This window comes from Homalodisca vitripennis, chromosome 3 (assembly GCF_021130785.1).
Source record: "Homalodisca vitripennis isolate AUS2020 chromosome 3, UT_GWSS_2.1, whole genome shotgun sequence".
In the NCBI taxonomy this organism is placed as follows: Eukaryota; Metazoa; Arthropoda; class Insecta; order Hemiptera; family Cicadellidae; genus Homalodisca; species Homalodisca vitripennis.
Window position 1 is genome coordinate 45,459,391 of NC_060209.1, and position 25,390 is coordinate 45,484,780.

A 25,390-nucleotide genomic window follows, 5' to 3' on the forward strand; every position below is an offset into this window, starting at 1 on the left:
GTTGCGATTGGAAGCAATCCGAGTTTACTTGGGTGCAAGTACAGCTTCCATTCTGATTTAGATAAAAAGTGATTAGATCTTTAGCAGTTAGCTGTATAATTTATTACCCATGAGATAGCAGCACCTTATGTATTTTTGGTGAGTCAGGAAGATCGTGGTGGTATTGTTCGCAAATAATGTAAAGGTTGATGTGTGGCCATCTCTTTATTGTTCTATTATGTGTAAGATAGAACATTTTAGTGATTTAATGTGTTCTATAGTCATACAAATTTACTATAGATATTTTTTTGTCTATTATAAATTCATTAATATTTGAAATTGTTTTACTTTTCATTACTAAAACAAATATCTTTGATATCCAAAAATCGTCAACTTCAGACAAGAAAATAAATTATGAACAATAAATAGGTATAGAGTTATTCTATTGTTATATTTTCACTCACTTTGGTTCTGCATTCACTCCACTACACATTGACAGACATCGGTTGAACATTTATTACTGTTATTATTTTCAATTGAAATTGCCTACCATGTAAAACTGCAACCAGTAAGTTTATATGACCAGATGCTACTTCAGAGTGGCCATCATAATGAACAGCACATGCCGTGAGCACTTAACAGGTTATTGTATTGTTCTACCTTAGGCTGAATACAAGTAGACTTAAAATACTGATAGCATTTACAAATATAACTTTTGTTATGACCTTTACAAAGAAGTATTGTAAGATATGGATTTTTTTCAAGTATAAGTTGGGTTCTTTCCTCTTGGAGGTGCAACAAGTTGTGATCATCAAAAGCAGCCCAAACATAATATTTCCTATTTTATGTGTAAAAATATTTATCAGTGAGAAGAATTCTGATACAAGTTGTGTATAGAGTTTGCAGTATTCAATGTCATCTTGTTGTAGATTACTTTCTCAGGAGTTGTCCAATACAAAGTTGGGTCAGGAGTCACGTTGTTTTGCAGGGAAGTTGTAGTATTTCTTTATTGTGTCTAAGGTGAGCATCTTAATTTTACCACAATCTTCAAATTACTTTTAAATGAAGGAATAGTAGGTTTGGATCAGCATTGATTCTTTCAGAAAAACAAATTGTTCTGCAATCACTTTATTATTTATTCCTCTCTAACTTTTCTAATATTTCATGTTTGATTCTTTAAAAATGAAGTTGTTCTGTGAAATGTAATTTCAACTCATCATAAGTTGAGTAGAATTACACTTTTGCTTTAACTCTTGTATTATTATAATATTCTTTTGTTAAAAATAGTTTCTCTTTTCTTTTTGAGTTATTTGTCAAAGAGACCATTATTTTAAAATCTACAACTTAAAGATTATTCAATATTAATGTAGATACTAATTATACATGATATTATTAAAAATTCTCAGTGTTATAAGTGTAATTAAAATCTAAGAATGCACAATAGAAATTAAAGACTCACTTTGGAGTATTAGACCGATCAAATAAGTAACTGGGTAGTACCATTACGGTTTTTACTTTGCTCTTAAAATATCGTTTTGTACCTCTCCATCAGGATTTTTCTTTTCTATTTATTAATATTTAGTGTGCCTTGTTTTGGCGTTGCAACTGAACTAAACAATTTACTGAATTGGTACACAAGATTGGAATGGTGAATTCTTCATTAATTCGTAAGTTTGTTATTTTGTTTCTGTCGCTTAGGTGTGGTAAAAACTTTTCTCTCTATCACTTCTCCTTTCTCACTGTTGTCTGGTGTTGTGTTTTTCTTTGTTGAGTATTGCTCAAGTTTTCATTGCAGCGTTCGCTATCTTCGTGTTGAACATAACCATGTCCCTGGGCACGTTGGGTGCTGCCGCATATCTCCACAGAGCAGTTCTTTCCAACACTTTGCGGACTCCGATGGAGTTTTTTGATGTCACTCCTGTCGGGAGACTGTTGAATCGGTTTTCCAAAGACGTAGACACCGTGGACAGTGCTCTGCCAGACACTATCCGAGGCTGGATGTATTGTTTATTCGGGGTATGTCTCACTTGACTCGCACTAACTAACACAACAACTGCCGTCACTTTACTATTCAACATTACTGTTTTATGTGCTTTTGTACCACAATCAAGTAGAAACACAATGAATATTGTAATTTTTTAAGACTTTAAAAAAATTAAATGAATAATAATACTTTGCTATTTAATAAAAAAAAATAAAAAAATATATACCAGTATAAAAATCTTGGAGTTAATATTTTGTAAACGTGAATTCAAGGTCTAGATTTTTAAACCGTGAAATTAAAATAACAATGTAAATCTTCTTAAAACCTGACAATTCTAATATAAAACTTTTTAAAATTATTAATGTAATACTGCTTGTGCCATAATGTGATATATTGGTATCTGAATAAATTTTTATTGGATCAATTAGGGATCAGTGAGGAAGATTAATCATTTTTAACTAAGAGCTCTTGAATGAAAGCATCTTTAAATAGTTAATCATTTTAAATAAACTGACTATATACATTTGCTGTTTACAACATTTTATATTCAGATTAAAACACTTATAATTTTTGTATCTATAAAACTTAGTTTTAAAGTGTGTGTTGTTTTATATTCACAAATGCATGTTTTAACACGTGTTGGCATCCATGTTTTAACATTCTTTATATATGCATTATGCATGTTTGGTATGCACAGTGTTGCATGGATTATTTATAATGAACTAAAAGTAAAATTTGTTTACAAAAGCATTGTTCAAGAAACAGACTATTTTTTTGGTTTAACAAGATGTAATATACTAAAACTCGTGATAAGTTAAATTTTACTACCCATCTTCTAAAGCTCCACACCATTTTTAATTTTGAAGTAAGTACATTGGGAAGTTATTTTTAAAAACCACTTTATGACTAAATTGTGTTTTTTAATTAAGGAAATAAGAATATGTTAGTCAACCTCATTATAAGAGGGAGGAAAAAGCAATTGTAACTGAACAAAATAAAACCACTGTGTGGTTGCTAAATTTAAATTTATCAAGAAATATTGATATAATGAAAACCAGAGACATTCCTAAACTTATCCAAAAATTACAACAGATTAATGTTGTTCCTTTATGATTGCTTATGTCAAGTTGAGTTACTTTACACAGGTTTTATTGTTGTTATTGGGGGATATCCCATGGTCTAGCCTTCCATTCTTTAGATTTGTTACCAATTTACAGAGTTTATTACTGTTTTGCACTGAGTTTGGAAGAGAATTGAGGCCTAAAAAATAAGTTCCAGAGGTACGAGGATCTTTTATGGTGGCTAGGAGCGGGGCAGTCAGCTTTTATAATACCTCTTTGTTCACACTTTTAACCAAGCTATGTTCACTCTCCGTAGTCTGTAAGGCAAGATAGCTAGCCCTCATGCTAGAAAACTAAAAGGCAGAAGGCCCTAATAACTGGAACTACAGGTAAAACACTAAAAGATTAACTAGGGGCTTCCAGAAACAGGTTTAGCTTCCAGAATTGGCAGACAATACGATTAGCTGTAGCTAAGATGAGGAAAAAGGCTCTGTACCGCTACCGGACCATTCACCAGCCAACAAAATTAAAGTGGCAGATTCCACAATTGGAATACATAATTTAACATATTAGTGGAAAGATGGCAGTGACAATCTGCAAAAATGGTGGGAGTTGAGTGACTCTCTACCAAAGAATTAAAATCTTCATACTGCTGTAATATTTGTTGTTTGGCTGAATGTTTCAATAGTATGGTATATTAATGAAAAATACAGAAAAATTTATATAATAGTGTGAAGACTAATAATATCCAATATTCAATTACTATCAGCTTTTGAAAAAAATACAAATTTATGTAATTGTTCTTATATTTTAATATTTTAACAATATACAGTTTGACTTTGCATTTTAAAATGTCCATTTTGTAGAACATCTTTCAAATTAGGTATTCACCAATTTAGGTTAGGTTAGGATTGAACTTGATTAAGATTCTCCTCACTGAACAATTTGTTATTTTGAAACATTTTAAAACTCTTGATGGCCTCAATGTAACAGGGCTGTCTAAATGGAATTTTGTTTAAATATTGCCTCATTAAAACCTTACAGATCATATACAACTTAATCTATGTTTACATTTAACATTTTCCTCTAATTCGTAATAAGATATCAATCTGAGGAAAAAATATCACAAAGCCATTATGGGAATCTTTTACAGCTTGTTTCTTATAAGGTGAAATATTATATAAACATATACTACAAACAGGTTATGTTGCCTGCTTGTAGCTTGTACTGTAATCTCCAGCACAATCTATGGGAACAAGGGTACCCTGAGGGCTGCCTGGTTGTTACATACTCAATTGCTACATGGAATACTCCGAGCCCATCCAAGCTTCTTTGATGTTACCCCTTCCGGTCGCATACTGTCTCGACTGTCTAGCGACACTCACGTACTCGACCGTTCGCTCCCATATAATGTCAGAGTGTGGCTTAAAATTGTCTTCAGGGTACGTGTTTTGTTCTGCAATATGTCAGTATGTCACGTTGTCTTGTGTACTGTGTAATGTTTCTCCAGTGTAAAAAATCACTCTAAACTTTAGTTTTTCTGTTTGTATTGTCAAAAATTATTTGATAAGCAGTTTTTTTTTTTCAGAATTTTGAATTGATTTTTTGCACGTTGTTAATTTAATCAGCTGTTATTGTGATCTTGTGTTTGTGTGTTCATTAATCTGGTCCAGACTTACGTTTGTTACATGTTAGATAACATAAGATGAATGGGTAATTAAATTTAACGGGTTTAGTCTTTAATGTCTTAATATTTATTTTTTTTTTTTTAACGTGAAAATATAAATTTTTAACAACTGTGTTTTCAACATTCAGTGTGCTTTCATCTAGAAGTGGAGAAATATCTCTTGTGACTTGTGAATTAATAGAAATTCACAAGTTAGTAGGTACTTGTACCAGCGCTTTAAGAATAATATAGTTGTAAATTGTACACAAGATATTTATATTTTCATGACAATTTCTTGGTTTACAACTTTTATTAATGCCAAATGTAATGTTCTCATTGGTATGGTCCTTGTCAATCAATATAACGAGAATCAAGTGGGAAATAGTAAAGCTACAGGAATGGAGTCACTAGTTGCAGGATAACTTCTTACATAATATTATTATGATCAAGAAAATCAGACAAAACAAATGTATTAAAACAAAATATTACATTAGTGGTACAGTTTTGTAACATTTTAATACAGAAACCATTAAGGTCTTAATAATAATTCCAGGGGCTCACAGTGCTACTGAACCCTATAAATTCACAACATCAACCTTGGAACACGTGAATGGTGGTACCCGTAATTCATGCAGGTTTCGGTATTATTATTTAACATTAATAATGTAAATATTTAAACAAGTAAATTATAAAATACCAGGCAGAGTACGGCAGTGCCGGAGCTGAGCTATTGATTGGGCAGAGCTGTCTCAAGGTCTACACCAGACTTAACAGTCACTCCCAACATCACTGTGTTCACTCAGAACAATTTTGTCAACAATAACACTATCACTATAATCGTCACCATCACAACACATTTCAAAATCGATTTCATTGTTACGACCCGGCCATGTTTCCCGCTCAACTAATCAAAAATTAACAACGAAAATTTATTACAGAAAGTTTTAGGAAAAAGGAAGTGTACAGGAAGAGTCATCGAAGAATACAGTAAAGTAGTACAAGTCGGTCTGAGTCATGCGTTTTAAAGTGGGAATTGGTTAAGGAGTTAAGTATTTCCTAACAAAACATTTAAAAGTTATTATTGACCTTAAGTGCTTTAAGGTAGTCTACAAACCTAGAAAACTATTTTAGAAACTATATTTTTGTATAACAGTTCACCAAATTCTGCTTATTCATAACAATATTTGAAAGTTCTTTAGATCCACACATTACATCATCCCTTAAACTGACAATGAAGATCTTCCATTGTTTATGGGGTGTCTCAAGTTTAGCATCGCTTGCTCTCATCTCGTATGGACAATACTCATACGATTTATGTATCAAATTTACGTGATGTCTATTTGTTCCTTTATGCTAATTGTGATGTCAGTGATAGTCACGAAAAACTAGCGATGAACAATTTAGTCTTGTCTTCGTTAATATTTTTAGGTAAATATATCATGTATATTGATTTATCTTTTTATACTCATGCATATTTTAAAAATGTGTGTATAACATTAGGGGTCCACGAATAAATTGTGATATCAATTGATTAATTTTATACCATAAGTTTATGTTAAAATTTATGTTTCCATGGTAACTAATTATGATTTTCAAGTACTATTTCCAGTTTAAGTCATATATATTGTATATTAAAAAAGACATTAAAATCTAGACATTTTCTAAAATTGGAATGAATTTGGGAAATTTTGGCCATCTTGAAATTGTTAATTTGTTCACATAACTACCATTCCAATGTACACCCCCACCACCTTATATTTTTACAATCATTTTTTACAGGTTTGATGAAAAAAGAAAGTTTTTGTGTATTTACTGGATTTATTTTTTACATATCAAAATAAAAAGTATAATATTGGTTTTTTGTGATTTTGAATTAAGTGACATGTATATGTTGAATGACCAATGTAAGCCCCATCTAGATATACATCATAGTTCATTGTAAAAAATGACATTGAACATACATATTTTTACAATAAACAAAGATGTTTTCACATTTTATAAAAAAAGTTTGTAATCACCCATAAACAGTCTATTGGTCAGAGAAAAATCAACTGCCACAAGTTACTGGCAGAAGTAACAACTGTTAAGAAGTACTTTGTTATGAAAGCAATAATTCTTTGCATCCTCGGAGGATAGCTCACAAAAATTATTAAAAATCTTAAATGTATGTATGGATCTAGTCAAATTTTAAAGTTTTAATAAGATGAGAAAAAGGATTCATGAAATTTAGATGGCTCTGTTGAAAATGAAATGCTCTGGTGGTTAGATTAAAATAATATCATTTTGGTTTTTAAACTCTGTGTAGTTTTTTTTTATATTGCTTCAATGATTTTTATAATTTGCCCAAAATAATATTAAAACAATTATTTTTAGGGAATGAGAACTAACTTTAAAATATTGCATTTAACAAATGTGCATTTCCATAAAAAGTAATTTTTCATTCAAATCCTTAAATGTATTTTTAGAAAATCCTTGGCATAATTTCAAATTTCTTGAAGGCATTAACAAATTTGTACTTTTCTTTAAATCATTCATGTTGTCAATAAGGAATTACATATTTGGGAATGATAAGGATATAACTTTTTAAGTATTTTGTTAGAAAAAATGTTGCAATTTGAGATATTTTTTATGATGAAAGCAGAACCTCTCTAACACTTTTCATCTATCTACAGGTTAATAAATCTTTCTTTTCAAAACTTTCTGGTAGCCTATGCATGAATAATTTAACTTCTCCTTAAAGAAATTCAAAAGTGGATTGGCAAAATCAATTATATATTAACATTTTTTTATCTCTTGATAATCCTCTGTAACCCTCCGTAACATGGCCACTTGTAACATGGCACTTGAGAGAATTAGTTTTACATTTTTCTACATGATTTTATTGTTTACTTTAATATTTTTTAGCAATTCTTTTATAAAAAAACTTCCTCTACTGTACCTTTTATAAATAACCCATAATTTAAAACATTTATAGTCTGTATTAAAATTTTGTAGAAATAAAATGGACAAGAAATATATTACAATTTTTTTATACTGTTTTTCTATAACAGAATTATAAAATTAAAATCGTATTCTAAAGCCTGTAAATACTATTAATGACAGAAATTAAAAAGAATAAAATATTTATAAATCAGTGTGATGTGGCAAAAAGTATTTGTAAATGTCAATATAAAATAAATGACAAAATAGTTTCAATTGAGCTAGCTTAAAGAATAAACTCTACTCTATATCAGAGCTAATTTTTAGCTAGATCACTTGTGCTTTTGCATTGCAGTTTCCACACATATGACAGCAATGTATCCCAGCACACGTATTTCTGGAAAATCTTGCATGTAAAACGAGTTGGTATTTTTTTCCAGTCACAGAAACTGCAACTTCTGTGTGTCCTTTCTTCTTCTAAACATTCTTGAATTTCACACAATGTGGAAAGCAACGTAGGCCGTTTGCAGTGTGGAACTCCTCAGTTTTAATTCTAACCTAAGATAAACCACAGCGACATCTGAGTCTCAGTGACCGACTGCAGACGCATATGTAAGCATCAGAAGGGAGGCTACTGAGAACCGTACTAGGCCAACGGAGCATTCATTGCCAATGTTTTAAAACTAAAATTCCCTCGTTGTGGGTTGTTGCACTGTGTTGCGGATTGTTGCACTGTGTCACGGATTGTTCCATTGTGTTGCGGGCTGTGGAGGGTTAAGAAGCTAGTGGAATAACTAGTAAATCTCTGTAGACTAGAAATAAGTATCCTTTGGCTTGTACGAATATTGTTTAGCACACTAAATATTAATGGTAGACATCTAAAACTCCATGAGTGAACCGAAATAACCTTGAAGAGTTTTAATTTCATTGTGATTACATCTCAATAACCATTGTTTAACGGAATTATTTTTCAATGTGTTACACTGTGCATTACAATATGAGCTCTATAAAAATAAACTCTTTTTCTGAAAAAGTTAGTCCTAAACGATCTCACAATTTTACCTGTATTTAATGGTTATTAAGTTATCACAGATCCTTTTATACGTGACATATTAGATTGACATTATACACTCTTCCAAGAAGTGGAATAATCCATGTTTATAAGAACAAATTAATATTTATATCTTGCATCAATGTATAAGGTATGTTTATTTGAGTTAATTTTTTAATATATATGTAATTTATGTTTGATATGTTAGATTGGTAATGAGTTACGATGCCAATCTGTACTAGACTAACTATAAAATATATACTACATTTTTAATTTCTTGGTGATATTTTCCATTTAGATATTAATTTCTGCCATTCAACAGTTCTGAATTGCACCAATCCACCTAATCACTTTGCTGATTTATTAGTGAGATGTCTTAGCTAACTTAGTTTTTATAAATATGCATTTTATATATATATATATATATATATATATATATATATATATATCAAAGTTAAAGAATATAACTGAATTATATTGGTAAAAGCATGGTCTGGATTTATTATACATGGTGTACATTTGAGTTCAGCTGCATATTCCCTTTCAAGCATATACCAAGGCTCAGCCATCATGATGATTTTTGTAATGAAACAGAATTGTGTAGTAAAACTAAGCTTTCATTATAATTTAATTTCTTACAAGAATACATACTACTTAAAAATTTTTGGCAAAACATTAACAATAAGCTATTGTAAATATATTTCAAATATATAGGTAAAATCTACAAATTGCTTAGTAGTGCTGATGTACTGTACTTCCACCCCAAGGAGCTACTGTAGGTTTATTACACGAGTTATGTAAGTAGGTGTACAACATTTATAATAGATTTTTAAATTGGAGCAGTTTTGTTGTGCAGCAAGGAAACCTACATTACAACCAATACAACCTTATCATCAAATATGTAGACCAATGATCATCATTGAAATAGGTGGACAGATACAATTCACTATAAATACTATTTTAACTTCAATCTTGAAACTGAATTAGAAATTTAATTATGGAATTTATGGTGTACATCATTATCAAAATCTTATTTAGTTTGTAGCTTTTCTAAAAAAATTAAACGTTTAATAAACGTTTAAATATATAGAATCGAGTTTCATATTGTGATCAATAAAATTAGTAAATCACAGTAGCAAAACCTGGGTATGAAAAAAAACAAACAAAAATGTTGTTAATTAGCATGAACAAAGTGAGAAGCAATGTGTGCATGTCCAAACACACTTAATATACAGTGTTGTGTCAACAAAATAAGAAACAATATAACAATGTGGTTTTTAATTTTTATGATAATACAATACAAATACTGATAAATATACTTTCTATTGCAAAACTAAATTCAACTCCTCAGACCAATACGGACTGCTATTTTATTAACTGAATTTAGTTCGGTATCTCCTCCTGAAAGGGATCACTAAGTACACCCATTAGTGATGTGGCTCATCGTTGGAAAGGCTTCACAATCATAACTCATGTCTTCTATTTGTTTTCATTTCAACTTCTCCAGTAATTGTATCAACTAATGCAATGCAATTTCAGAAGAAGTTCATTAAAGACCTTTCTCTCTGAGAAATTTACAATTCTAAATGAATACCACGTTTTCATCTGGGTGTTTTTGAACAAAAATATGTTACAACATAACTGGGAATATTATTTCAGGACTTTGAGTCTCTTAACTGTGATGGGAGGGTTTTGTAAGATAGGAATATTATAAAATAAACAAGATATTTAAAAATCTCTTCTTAACCTATGTGTCAGAAGGGTAACATTGTGCCGGACTGAAAGGGATTTGAGAAGAACAGTCGGAAGGAAGGATACGACTGTCGAAAGTGACATCCTTGTTGTCCTGTAGAGTTGGATACCTACTTCTCTCATATTCACTCTGTTCAGTCATGTGGTAGGGATAAAGTTGATATATGCAGGACATCTGTACTTGTTTCCCAAGGTGAAACCGTTATATGCTGTAAAATATTATACATGTTTATCTTTCCTGCAGTCTTTGAATGTTATTCCCATATACTGTAGGCGTTCATTGTTTACACATGGAGTAGCGCCCAAGTAGATGTAAGTTTAAAGTTACCCAATGTATTATTGTATAGGTGGAAACAGGAGGAGCTTACTTCTGTTTCTGAGGAGTTAGGATTGAGCTTCTAATCTAAGAAGTAAATTCAATAAGGTCAGGTGTAACCTGGGTTCTATTACTCTGTTTGTTTACATTATTACACAGAGACAATGCCATTCTAGACCTGTCTCAAAAACTTCTACTTTTCTATCTTTAATTAATAATTAATACCTTTTTAATTCTATACATTATAGTAAGGTGCAGAGAAATCTATGAAAGACAATAGATAGTGTAAGTTCCTTTCATTCATAGTCTCTGTAAAAGATGTTAATGCTATGACCTGGTTGCAGTGATTATAAAATATACCTGGCTCCAGTTTGTTTAAAATTAGTGCTGACTCGCTCAGAATAGCAGTTATTGGTCAATAGCTATTGACAAGATCTGTTAGCTTTCCTGGTTAGACATCAGAAATCAAAAAATCTTTATTTACAAAGTCTCCAAGAAATGTAATGGATTCATGATTGTAATAAAATAGATTGAACTCTTGATTTACTATGTCTGGGTGAAAATCTTGAGTTGTGTAGACTGGTTGTTTCCTAAGCCAGTTGTACAGTTGTCTTCAAAGTGTTTTTCCTTGAAGGCGTTTCAGGTTCTCTGGTTATGAATTGTAGAATTTCTGCCCTGCATAAGATTGTCTTTTGGTGTATTTAGTAGTATGATGAGGAGGAAGTTGGTAGTCAGCAGCCCTTCGAGTGTTGTATGCATAGATGTTCTCGCCCCTTAGCAATTCCAGTGATCAATATGAATAAACCACTGCATGAATATACAAAGCAGTGACAGTCAAGATTTTGAGAGTTTTGTAAGCCTCTCTATAGCTTTCCATTGGGGCGAGGCTGGCAATTGCTCTTTTGGCTTTTTTCTTTTGAGGTTATGCTTGGAGGTTCCTCCCAACACAATCAGGCCTTATCTGATATAGCATTCCACCAAGGCATGATACGCTGTTTTTGCTGCCGCCAGCCTTTCTTTCCATTTCATTTTACGAATCACATAGACTTCAGAGCTAAGTTTTTTACTTAGCAAGTTGGACATGAGTGGTCCAGGAAAGGTCCAAAAATCAACCCCCATCATCATCATTTTTGGGCTTGATCTATTGTCAAGCCCAAAAATTTAGTTTGCTGTTCTGTAGAGATGTAGAGACATCTCTGATCTATCATTATTGAGGGTGTTCAGCAGGTCATATTTGGATCTGCAGTATTGCACATTCGTTAATCTCGAGGATCTCAATTTTCTTGCTTTGTCTAGGGATTTCTTCCTCAACATTGGTGCTACTCAGCCCTTGGCAGTAAATAGTTGAATCGTGCCCAATTGTCTTTCAGCAAACCAAAGATATGATGTAACACAAATATTAATTAAAGGTGCTGCAAAATGTAACACAAGATATACATAATAAGGAGTCAGCCTTGAAAATCATCATTGGTTAAAGTACTCACATAGACACAGAAAAGCCATAGCAGTTGTTTCAAGTCTTTCCAAAATTCCAATTTGTTGCAACACTATTGTAACTAAGTACAGTATGATATAAGGAATAATATTCTCTGTATGTGCCTGCTATACAGATAAATAATTATAAACCTACATGTTGTCAAGATTATTATTATGTATCATTAGCGCAACATTAAGTAAACTGTTTTCACACAAATGGTTATTAAAAATTATTAGATTAAATAATTTACAAATAACTATGGTGATAATTTGCTATTCAAAGTTATCATTCTTTTTCGCTGTGTTTAGTAGCATCAAACAGCTTTTATAGTTGGTTAAATGGTGTATCTTCTACAGTTATCGTTGCATGCGGTTTAACCAATTTCGGACCTGAGATATTAAATAATGTTGAAAATAAATAGAACTGCCCTGATTCTAGCCCTGACTGTATACTTGGGCACCGTATGTGGTTTTGAAGGCGCTCTGAAGGCTGCTAAGCGATTGCACACTGAGATGCTGTCCAGGATAATACGAGCTCTCCCCGCCTTCTTCGACACCACCCCCTCTGGTCGTATCCTCTCCCGGCTCTCTAGTGACACCTATACAACTGATTTTACTCTTCCGGAAATTTTAAGAATGTGGCAACTATGTTCCCTAAGAGTATGTGTTTTGTAGGAACAAATTGCATGGGATCCACTACATCAACTTATATTTCTTGTATTTTAACACTTGCTTCACTATCACTAGTAGCTAATCTTTAATTTACAATAAACAAGGTGTTAAAATATGAGGAGAAAGTTTAAAAGCTGATTTCTTTTGTAGAAAAATTTCCTGGGGGAATGTCCTGAAATACTTTGTTTTCTATCCATCTATTTGATATTATTTAATAAATTAGATTCATAACTAATTCGCTTTCTAACATAAAAGTTCAATTTTTTATTACACATTGTAGTTTGTCAATGTAGCTGTCATGACAGATCAACCTATTCCAAATAAAAAATAACAGTTAACTTTTTTCACGGTGATGGGAATTCAAGAACTTTCATTAATTAAAATGTAATGAACTAAAAGTATAGGTATTGATAAACAAATTTGTTAAACTGCATGATTAGTTGCACATATAAACAGTGAAGTATTGAAACTGTTTAGTACAAGGGTTGTTCAGAAAGTAAGTTACTGTAGTAAATACAACATTTCAAATAACTTTTACAGCTTTTTTATTATACACATTCAAAAGAACTACTGTTAAAACTGTGTCCTTCCAGAGCTTCCATAATTCCCTCTGTTTAGTATATTCACATCAAACGGCTTTCAAACCATTAGGATTATATCTCTTAGACCCAGCCTTCTATTTAGGATATTATCAGACTATGATATAAGCTATCAAAGGATTTAGTGAGGTTACGGAAATCTCTAAATTGTGTCCTGATTTCATAACCTGTCTATTAAGTGTGTTCAACCATATTGGTGAAATCGGTATTACTTAATTTGCTTAATGTCTTATGTTAATTATGTATTCCATTCAGCGTTTGTTTTATATTCTAAGTCGGGTGTGTGCTGTTTTTTTTTCTTTAAAATGTAATTCTTAAGTCGTACCCTTTATTTAAAACGCAACAGCTTCAACTTAGTTTTGACGTGTAGAAATTATAATGAAGATTATTTTTATTCATAATCTTTGAGATTACCAATGGTGTCGGATTTAGAATTAGAAAGTGGCTGTACAATTTGATGAAGTTAAATTAGAAAGACGTACAGTGTTTAAATGGCTATCTGTAGGTATTCTTCTAGCAAATAGAAAGGTTGATTCTGTATCTACTTTTACATTGCAGTCTTCAGTGGTTTTTCAGTCTTGAGTCACAACTCTTGCTGGGAGTTGGTTGTGGATTTTTCTCCCCATGAAAGATGGTTTCCTTTCATATATTTGAAGATGGTGATTTGGAAGATTGTAAAGTTCAACATGTCTTGTGTGGCTTTGATGGTTATCTCCATTTTTGGGGAGTTCTGTGCTGTCCACATATAGCACCACTTCTTGGATGTAAAGAGTAATGCTTCACTGCGGCTTTCCATTTGTCCAAGTCAAACCAGGGCTCTTACACCCTTCTTTTGTAAGGTTAGTATTTTTGAAGATTTGTTGCTGACGTTCCACGCCACAACACTAGTCTGTACCTCAGGAGAGCTTCAAGCAGAGAGAAGTATGTGGTTTTGGCTGTTTCATTGCTGCGGCAAAGCCTATGTGAATGTTGAGTTCAGCTTCATTTTACCTTTAAGTTAGTGCAGCATCTGAAATCTGATGTAACAGACTTAACTCCTGGAATATAGAAGCAGAGTTAATTGCACTAAGCGAAAGATGAAATAGAGCTGAACTCAACATTCACATTGAATTAACCGGTCCCGCCATAGCTATGTTACCAAAGCCGAGTTGAAAATAACACAATCATGTAAAAACCAAATGTATGAACAACTTAATTTGTGCCATTCCATTATTATTTTACAGAAATATCACCCAATAAAACACAGAACTAAAATAAAATTGAGTCGTAAACCAGTTTTTGGAGTTATTTTGTTTCAACCAATCAATCTCTTTATCACTGAAAATTAAGTTTGTACAGACAAGCATCACTATTCAAAAATTATCCTATATCCTAATTGTTGACATTTTATGGGTTATTTCTGCTGATTTCAGAAATACAAGAATTAGTATTTTGTTGTTAATTATTGTTAATGCATCTTGAGACAGTTGTGACCGAAGGAACCTGCGGTTATATATAGCAAAGGAACCCAAAGAATATGTGGTGTCTTAAAGTATATATTCATTCTCTAACTGTTGACGCTATTTTTTGTATATTATAATATTGTAGCACTGTTTAATATGACTTTCAAAAGAGAGTTCAGCTGAGAACTTTAATGCTTTTGCTTACACATTGTCAGTAAGTGTGTACCCTGGTGGCCAGCAACTCTTCATGAAAGGGGCTTATTAGTTGTACAATTCCATAACATGTATTCACTTTGTATATAAATAAAAGATTTCTCACTTGGGAATATAAATTTTTTGTAAATATGTATATATTTATATATTGGAACTTCTTTTAAAACAGTGAATTGAGGTCATACATTTGCTGTAAAAAGTGAAAGTATTATTAATTATAGAGAAAATTTATATTTGTAATATTATTTGAAGTTTACAGTTTGAAAATATAATCTTCTTTCGTTTTATTTTGTTACTATTTAAATTTCAATGTATGTTTGTTAATTATTTTGTAAACAAACTTGATTTCCTGATATTATTTTAAGTTTTGTCTATGGAGCTTTATGTTTTCTTTTATTTGTGGTGTCTGTTTCAGAATCATAGACTCAAAAATGTTAGGATTTTAAATTTTACAGCCTCATGACATAATGATGGCTTGTAAAACTTGACAACACTCCATGGGTGTACGCTTTGATTTGGGCTTGTTTACTGGTAGCTATACAATTCTCTCACACATGATGTGAGAGGGGAGTTTGATGTGTGATCTGGCCTTCTGTCGTGCAGGTGTGGTCCAGATTGGAGTGGATGTGTTGATTCGTCTGGGTATGCTTATGGCCAACCAGCAAATGCATTCCTTGATACTACACGCTGTTCTCTTCGCCCCTCTCGCTTTCACTGATACCACCCCCATAGGGCGTATCCTCTCCCGGTTCGCCAAAGACATTGATGTGATCGATAACCAGTTGCCTTGGGAAATTACTGACTTGCTCTACTGTTTTTTTGAAGTACGTCTCACCTAATTAATTTTTTTGGAAAAATTATGTTTCTTACAGGCTCATCAAAAAATGGTGATTAGCTGAGTAGAGGGGATTTAATAATGTTTATCTATCTATATCTCGTAATTAAAATCTAAAGGTTTCTGACATCAAATCATTCTTTGCTTAACACGTTCGCTGCGGCTGTGCTATGCTGCACCAGGAGCGCGCAGTAGCTATGGTTACCACAGAGCCTTTGTTCTGAAATGAGGTCAGTGTGCAGCCTGCACTCGAGCTATCACAACATTGTATTTCTCGCTCCTCGGGATGTACTTTTTCCGCATTTTTATGCACTTCGTTTTCACATTAGACTTTTTCATGATTATTTAAGTTTTTATAGTAGTAAGTGATTGTGCAACACAATGGATGTTCCCCTGGGACCAAGTGGTGTACAACAACCAAGTTCTAGGTGTATTTGTAAATAATAAATGACTTTTCGGTGGGTTGGTTAGGATGTATATACACATTTGTATCAATATTTTATTTTAGTTAACTTATTTCTCCTTTTTTCTTCATTTTTATAAACTTATGTACTACAGTATTTTTTCTAAACTATAATAATTTAAAGTAAACATTTAAATACATTTTATTATAATTACTCACCACATATTTGTAAATAATAACTGAATTTGAGTGAGTTAGCGGAGATGTATATAAACTTTTTCACATTTGTTTTACATTCGTTTTGGTTTACACACTTACGTATAAATATTGTTTATATTTATCTAAAACGAATAAAATACAGTTCACTTAGCTACGATGTATTCATTTGGAATATTCCCACTGCCATAAAAGGGTCTTCCCTAGTGCAAAGCGGTAACTAGAGTTACCAGCTGGCAAGGAAGACTGTCCTCAGGAGCTAGCGGTAACCACAATGGTAGAGAGTGATAATTTTTGTGACTAATGAGTAATTTTCATATATTTCTATCATATTTCATCCAAAAGTAAGTAAAAATATATTAAAAACATTTCAGCATATACAGAACTCTATTTAGGGATTTTTAGCAGCGAACGTGTTAAGCTATAATTTAATAGAATATATTCATTAAATATAGAGAAGATGTGCAATATTAGCCTGCATAACTTAAATTGAATCTAGTGACATCAATATAGGAGTTACTGGTGTCTTTTACTTATAAATTTAAAGTCAATAAATGACTGAAGCTTATGTAATCTTAGTTAATTAAGACAAATCCATTCAGATGGAGCCAAGAAATTTAGTGACACACTCCATCTTGTAGCAAGTCTTCTCTATATATTCTCTAATTTGTTTGTATATGATCTCAATAATGTATTTGTCATGCTGACTTTCAAGATAGATCGTGCATTTGGTTGCATTAATAACTATTGCATGAAATGTGATGATTATTAAAACTATAACAATTACCATTACTACATTTTTCATAACTTGTGTTATTTATATCTATACTATTATATAATAATCTAATGGTTTCTGTGTGTCGTGTGTGTTACTCAATCACGTAAAAACTACTGGATCGATTGTACTGAAATTTGACATGGGCATTCTTAGCATCTCTGGTTAACTTGTAGGTCTATTCTTATTTTGAAAATCATTCAAACTATGTCCCATTGGTCCCTGAAGTTGCTAAAAATCCCATCTTGATCTTTAAAGTTGGATTACATCAAATAAATATTATTAATTGAAAGAGGCTGCTAAATGTAATCAACTATTTTGTGTACACATGTTTTATGACAGCTAACCATATGTTTAATTAAGTTAACCATTATTTTCAATTTGTTCATATTTATAGTCCTGAAAGCATAGAGTAGGCTTGAAAGTAACAACACTTCTTATTTCAATCTTTTCTGCAACCACTGTTGAGTGTTAAATAAAAACATATCCAGATAAGAAAATAAAAAGTTTTAGTACAAATTTACTATTAGTACATTTTAGCAAATATAAAGTAAGGTGTGCTTGTCAGTACCGTAATGCAAATATTGAAGACAAAGTTACCATCTAACTTTTATTGTAAATTTAAACAGTGTTAAAAAACCAATCTTAGTTCTTTTTCGAGTGAAGTAGGTTACTCAGACCTGCTTATGTGTATACAGCCTGAAGCTGTAATATATATATATATACCGGAGAAACAAGGCAAAATCAACTATGGGACAAAAATAGTAAGACCGGAATAAATTAAAAGTGCCATAAATATTCACTTTTTCACATATTTTCTTGATTTTGGCAACAAGGCACACTCAACATTGGCATCGGAAATATAATTCACTCGAACTAGAAGTGTTTATATGTGAAAAGCCTACAAAATTGCATGTGAAGTCATGGGTAACTGCTAGTATTTATGAATAACTAATGTATTTGTATTTAATTTTCTATTTTACTAAGAAGTCACATTATGTAAAGTGTAACACAGTTTTAACAGTGGATTACTAGCCTGGCAAAATATTTAAGAAAGGAGTGAACTTTTTAGTCACTTACAGCTGTGTTACCCATTTCTCCAAGATGGGATTTTGGGAGGGTGGCTCAAAATGTTTAAATGTAAAGACCGATTAAGTGACACCTTATTTGAAAATTCTTGATAAAAGAAGAACAGTGGTAACTGGAGCTTTCTATCTCAACCCAGTACAAAATGGCAGCTCATTGAAATTAATTAAATAAAAAGCACGGATGAATCGTGCTCAACCTTCACTGGACAAAGATAGAAAAATTAAACTCAGAACACTCCTCTAGGAAGCAAAATCAAAACATTTCCCCAAGATTGGTTTTTTATAGTGTGCAGTTTAAATTTTTGTAATGTAAAGTTACAGTAGCACTAGTAATTAATATTACGTTAAGCAATAAAACAGCTAAAATGTACTAACCTGTGTTTTTTATATCAGATGTTCAAACTGCTGTTCCAGGAGAGTTTGACAATGTCCAAGCCTGTTGTATAAAGTTGAAACGGCATGCTGGATTCATGCAGGAATTTTTGAATTTCCGCTACTATGGTCATTAATGTTCTGGGGTTTTGTTTTATAGATGTTGTTTTAAATATGTTCCCACACAGAGTATCTTGGGGAAATGATTTGATTTTGCTTCCTAGAGGGATGTTCTGAATTTCATTTTTCTATCTTTGTCCAGTGGAGGTTGAGCACTATCCATCTGTGCTTTTAACTTAATAAATTTCAATGAGCTGCCATTTTGTACTGAATTGAGATAGAAAGCTCTAGTATCCACTGTTCTTTTTCTTTTATCAAGATCTTTCAAATGAGATGTCACTTAATGGGTCTTTACATATAAAGATTTTGAGCCACTCATCCAAAATCCCATTTTGGGGAAATGGGTAACACAGTTGTAACATTGACTAAAAAGTTCACCTATATTTCCTAGAAAGGTGTCAGAGTTCCATCCCTCCATCTTTATCGGTCAAAAACTAAAGAAAGTGTATTTATACTTTTAACTCACACTGTATATATTTGATTTAGTGATTTGATATTAGTATTTGATTTATAATAATATAGTAATTTCCACATTTGTATTAACAAATTAAAGAATTTTTATCACTTCATAAAGATTTTATAAAAATGTTTAACTGTAAGCAGTTGGAACTCTGGTGCAAATAAATGTGCTGTACTTTCCTCTGAGAGAAAAAAATACAGCGCATCACATTTTCCATGAGTTGCGCTATGCCTTTTCTAACTCTTAATGATAAATTGATACAAGTATATTACAGCATATACCATATATCGCTTGTATATGAAATTAAAAACAAAATGTTCTTATCAGTAGTGCAACCTAGCAGTGAGCGATGTAGTTGAATGTGATTGTACAATCAAGCTATTATGTTCTTGACAAGAGAAAAGTAAAGACTTTGGGCATTTGCTTTTTCTGCAGGCACTGCTAGATTATTTATAAATTAATTATATGATTTTAGTTTTTATAAAATTCACTTGCATTTTGTAATTTTACTCTAATGAAGTTCTGTGTCCAAAATGTTCTTGGATGAGTGTCTAACTCGTCTAACATTTTATTTGATTTTTAAAATTCAGCCTGTGATGCTCACTTTTGGTTATGAAAAAAATAAAGCAAGTATAATTTTAATTCAAAATTTTTGTCACAAAGGAAGTACATACTTAAAAGGTGCTGTTTTGAAAATCCATAAGAATATATAATTTAAACTAAAAATTGATAAAAGACTAAAAAAAATTGTAGTAAAAAAGATAATTTTTAGTTTCTTAGGACATTACTTAGGATGTGATTATTATTCGTGATTAAATTACTTGTTTTATAACTTACCATTAAATTTGATCTTTTATCTACCACATTCTGTGTCGTTATGCCAATGCTGTCTTTTTGGTATAAGCAAGAACACCACACAGGTCATAAGATCGAAAAAGGACAAACATACAGTGAGTACGAATGTTGAATTCAGCTCCATTTCACCTTCTGCAGCGTCTGAAATCTGACGTGGTCACAGATTTGACTCCTTAAATCGCCAGTCTGTTTGTGCAATAACTCGATAGGAAGATTTTAGAGACTTGAAGAATTGTATTGTTTTTGTGGTTAAAACATCGAAAGGCAGTCATTCTGTTTGTCTATGCGATAACTCTTGCGTTACGTTATGTCAAGTTCTTCGATACATGGTATTTTACATTATTACTTACTGTTAATATATTAGCTTTATCTCTGATGACAAAACTTTTTTATGATTCTAACCCATCATAGATTATGATTTAGTATCATCGTCTTGTTAGTCTATGAATATTTAACTGCATGTTGTGTGCATTTTGTTATTGAAAAATATTGCTGCATGCAGTAATCAACTTATATTAATTTGATTCTTATTAATATTAGTTTCTCATATTTTGTATTTCATCATAGACATTGTAGTAAAGAATGCATATTACAGATTTGCATTATACTGGCTGATCTGTTATTGTCCACTTTGTTGCATGGATATGTGAATGCAGTAGGCTAGATGTGGTTAGATTAGTTAGTAAAATCTTGTTTTAGGTAATTTTTCATTTAAAGTTGATGGGAGATTATTTATGGTCACACGTCTGTCTTTTATTATAAATCTAAAAATACATCTCATTATAGTTTTTTAAAAACGGATTTCTTAATTATCATACATGGAATAGTGTCAGACTCATCACTAAATCAGTAGATGAAGTGGCAAGTGCAAGTCATGCAATGGAACAGTAGCAAAGCTCAGACTACTAGTGTTATTTGTTGAATAATCAATGAAGAGACAGAATGATAGCAGACATGACTTAATTTTCAAAATCATCATAGACTCTGTTTTAATTATTATTTATTTTATACTTGAAAATCTGAGTGTTTTATTGAGGAGATTCTTATTGTTGTTAACACGTACATATATTTATGAGTAAAATATAATCATGTTGTGAAAGTCATATTTTAATTTGCTAAGGTATACAGTTATAAAGTAACAGAAAGAGAACCCAAAAGTCATTAGATGTACAAGTTGAAAGTAGGAAAGAAAATAACTTTTTTGGGAAAAATTGATGGCACATGAAAGATGATATGAAAGTAAGCGATTTAAATGTTAGGATCTTATGTAGTCATGTATCTAGTAATTTCAACAAAAAAATAAAACTATGATTTTTCAAAAGAATCTTGTAAAACTATTCTAAACAACACACATCAAATATCTAGGTTATGCCTTATAGTTAGCCAGTAATAAAGGAATGAGATAGATAAGGCGGTAGTGTGACCACTAAGTAAGTACACGTTGTATGTTATCAAGTAGTGTATGATGTATTGTACAGGGTGGAGCGCGGTAATTTGCTGATTTGGAAATGAAATAAAAAAAATTATGAACCTTAGAAAAAATTATTTTTTATTTTAATTATATTGAACAGTAAGGGAATTTTTAAATTACATGGTTTTAAATAATGTATCCGGCAAATGTCGACCTTCGGCATCCACACACTGCTGCATACGTTTTCTGAAGTTTTCATTAACTCTAACAAGCATGTCGACTGGTATTCTGCCAATTTCAGCCTCAATATTGTTCCTTAGGTCTTCCAAGGTGTTTGGGACGGTTGATATACACCTTCGACTTCAGGTAGCCCCAAAGGAAAAAAATCGCATGGGGCTAAGTCTGGTGAGCGTGCCGGCCAGTTCACATCGCCCCTCAAAGAGATAAGCCGCCCAGGAAACATTTGCCTCAAACAATTCATGGTAACCCTCGCTGTGTGTGCAGTGGCACCATCCTGTTGGAACCATGTATCCTCTAATTGCATTGCCTCAAGAGCCGGCTGAAAAAAATTCTGTATCATAGTCAAGTACCGTTCGGAGTTCACAGTTATGGCACGACGGTTATCTTGAAAAAAGTAAGGGCCAATGATGCCTACTCGTGATATGGCGCACCACACAGTGACGCGGTCCGAATGCAGAGGTCTCTGGTGGACTTCTCTGGGGTTTGTTTCACTCCAGTAGCGCATGTTTTGCTTGTTGACACACCCACTGAGGTGAAAATGTGCCTCATCAGAAAAGAACACAATTGCGTCACGCGGTATAGTTGCAAGCATGTCTTCACAAAAAGTACGCCGTGTCAAATAGTCCCGTGCTGACAATTGATGGACCACGCACATTTTATACGGGTGAAATCTCAGTTCATCATGAAGAATCCGGTGGATAGAATGTCTTGAAATGCCAAGAGCAAGTGATTGCTTTCGAGCAGAGCGTTTTGGAGATTGCAGTACTGCTGCTCTAACTCTATCGATGTTTTCCGGTGTTGTAATCCTTCTCTGAGGTCCCCTTCGTACACATGATACATTCCCTGCTGTTCTGAATGCAGTTACCCAATTTACAACTGATTGCCGACCAGGAACACGTCTGCGTGGGGGAACAGCGAATCGTAAACGAAAAGCACGCTGCACTGCAATGATCGAGTGGGCATTTGAAAAATACGCTTCAACACAAAACGACCTCTCCTCTCGTGTCCACTGCATGATGGCAACTGGAACGCGGAGGAATACAAATCTCCCATCAGCCACTATAAGCCACGCCCACTCCCCCCTCTCTTCGACCAACAGTGCCGCCACAGCCTGCAGTGCAAATAAGCAAATTACCGCGCTCCACCCTGTACGATCTATACATTTTTAAGTATAATGTTCCTCAAGTGTCTGTTTAGAAAATAATACTATGTACATTACAAATGTGTTTTTGGATTTAAATGTTTATTAAATAATAAATAATAAACATTAAATAAAAATGCCCAACCAAATTTTTAAATGAATTATACATATAACCTCTTTCTATTGTTTTCTTAAAACTTTCGCAACATTGGTAATTTTTCATAAGCTATTAAGCTATTTTGTCTAGTCATTATTTCTGTTAGGAGCCATCACTGTAACTGATATATAATAATGTGACTATCAATTCTATGTCATAAAAGCAATATTATGTATACAATTTTGATTTAGGAAATAAATAAATGAATATAACTTATTTAGATTTCAGAAAATTTAAACAAATTGCTGTATAATACAGCTTTTGTCATTGTCACCAACATTTTGCTTGAAGATTATGTTTTAAAAAGCGTTTATTAGAATATACCAAAAAACTAAATAAACGTTTAATAGTAGGGTACTAAGTATAGTTGGTAATGTAGTGTCTAATGTTATTCTAATTGCAGCTCGTATTAACTTTATTCTGACATAATCATTGTTTAGGTAATAGCAACATTGACAGTTATCAGCTACACAACTCCCATCTTTGTAATCATCATTTTGCCTATTGGGATCCTCTACTTCTTTGTACAGGTATGTTGGTGTTATAGTTGCAGTAACTGGGTACACAATACTCGTAGAAATAATCGTACACAGTTTGAGATTTTACTGTACCTGTTGTGAGATTTATTAAGAAAGTATCAGGAAGTAATTGCTATAAACTTGTTGAATCGGTCTGATTTTTGGTTCAGAAACATATGACCATTTTAAGTAATTCCCTTCTGATACATCAGAGTTTCCATTGCTGATTTCGAAGCCTTGCTTTTGAAAACTTAATATGTTGTTATATTTTGTTGAATATCCCCAATATCTTAACTGTGTACTCTCTGTTGAACTTTGACTGTGGGAATAGTAAAAGTCACAAAGGCGAAGGCCATTTGCTTAAAGATAAATTTGTAAATGTAGAATTCAAATTTAATCCAGAAGTTGTTATTGTCCAGGCAAGTGGGCTCTGGATAGTAGAACATTGTTTTAAGGGCCGGCTGTACTGGTTACTGGTTCGGTTGTGGCTCCATAAGAACAATGTTGAATATCAAACACTTTTATGCTTTTAATTTTTGTTGAAGAGTTATGGTAGATGCCTTGTATAAAGACGTAATTTATTCGTATGCTAAAGTGTTATTAATTTTTTATAGTTTTTGGTTTTTAGAAAAAAATCTTAAACTTTTATACCATATTGCTTAAATGCTTATAAAATAAACAATTTATTAGATGAAAGAATGTTTGGATGTGTAATAATTTATTATATCTTTAAAAGGAGACATCAACCGTAAATGACTACCAAATCTTACCTTGTTCTTATAGAACAAGGTCTTGCCTACCAAAGTCTCAAAATGTTTTGAGGTCTAACCTTGTTCTTATGGAATAAAATTCAGGGTTATGTCACTACAACGGCTCTTAATGGAGTTGTCTATTTTGTTGCATATCTGGGATTTTGTGGAGAACTACATCTGGTTATTAACAAATAACCTCACATTACTGTTTCACCATATAGAAACTAAATCTCTGCACAATGAAAATAGTACTGGTGTCATTCTCTTTCCCATAGTTTGTCCTTTTTAGTACTAGCACAACTTAATTTTGAAATTTAAACTGTAACATTTATGCATTCATAGCTGGAAACTTGTATTAGTAGTATGTAAGTTTCTTTACAAGTTTTGACTAAAGGGAATATATATATAAAGCTAAAAAGAACGTAACCTATAGAAAAATGTTTCATTTCATATTTTTAATACTTAATCTTCTCAAATTTTATCTCCACCAAAACAATGTGTCTGATGATTAATTTATTCTTTAGGGAAGATTTCTCTGATTTGATAAACTAAGTTTTGTGCTTGTACACTGCAAGTTGGCTTCAGCTCATTGAAATGGCTTTTCCATATTATTTACTCGCAATTTTATTTTAATGCAATTTAGTGTAAAATTAGATATAATAATAGTTTTCCAATTATTGTTATTTTCATAGTCTTTACATATTCTGTTCATTTTCAGCGTTTCTACGTCGCCACATCAAGACAATTAAAGAGACTAGAGTCAGTCTCCCGTTCTCCTATATATTCACACTTTGGTGAAAGTGTTACAGGTATTCATTCTTGTTATTTTCTGTTTTGTACAAGTTTGTTAATATTGTAGAGAACAATTTCTAAATTTAACTAGTTCATTTTAAAAATAGTAATGCATTTTTGTTTAA

General features: G+C 32.1%; 1 protein-coding gene across 1 annotated transcript in view; it reads left to right on the plus strand.

Moving 5' to 3' along the window:
* Window positions 1-25,390, plus strand: part of LOC124356856 (multidrug resistance-associated protein 1-like) — a 115,948-nt gene that overhangs the window by 80,409 nt on the left and 10,149 nt on the right. The window contains 4 exon segments of the mRNA XM_046808118.1: window positions 1,057-1,066; window positions 1,775-1,995; window positions 23,644-23,733; window positions 25,192-25,282. Coding sequence (XP_046664074.1) covers window positions 1,057-1,066; window positions 1,775-1,995; window positions 23,644-23,733; window positions 25,192-25,282 — 412 coding nt within the window.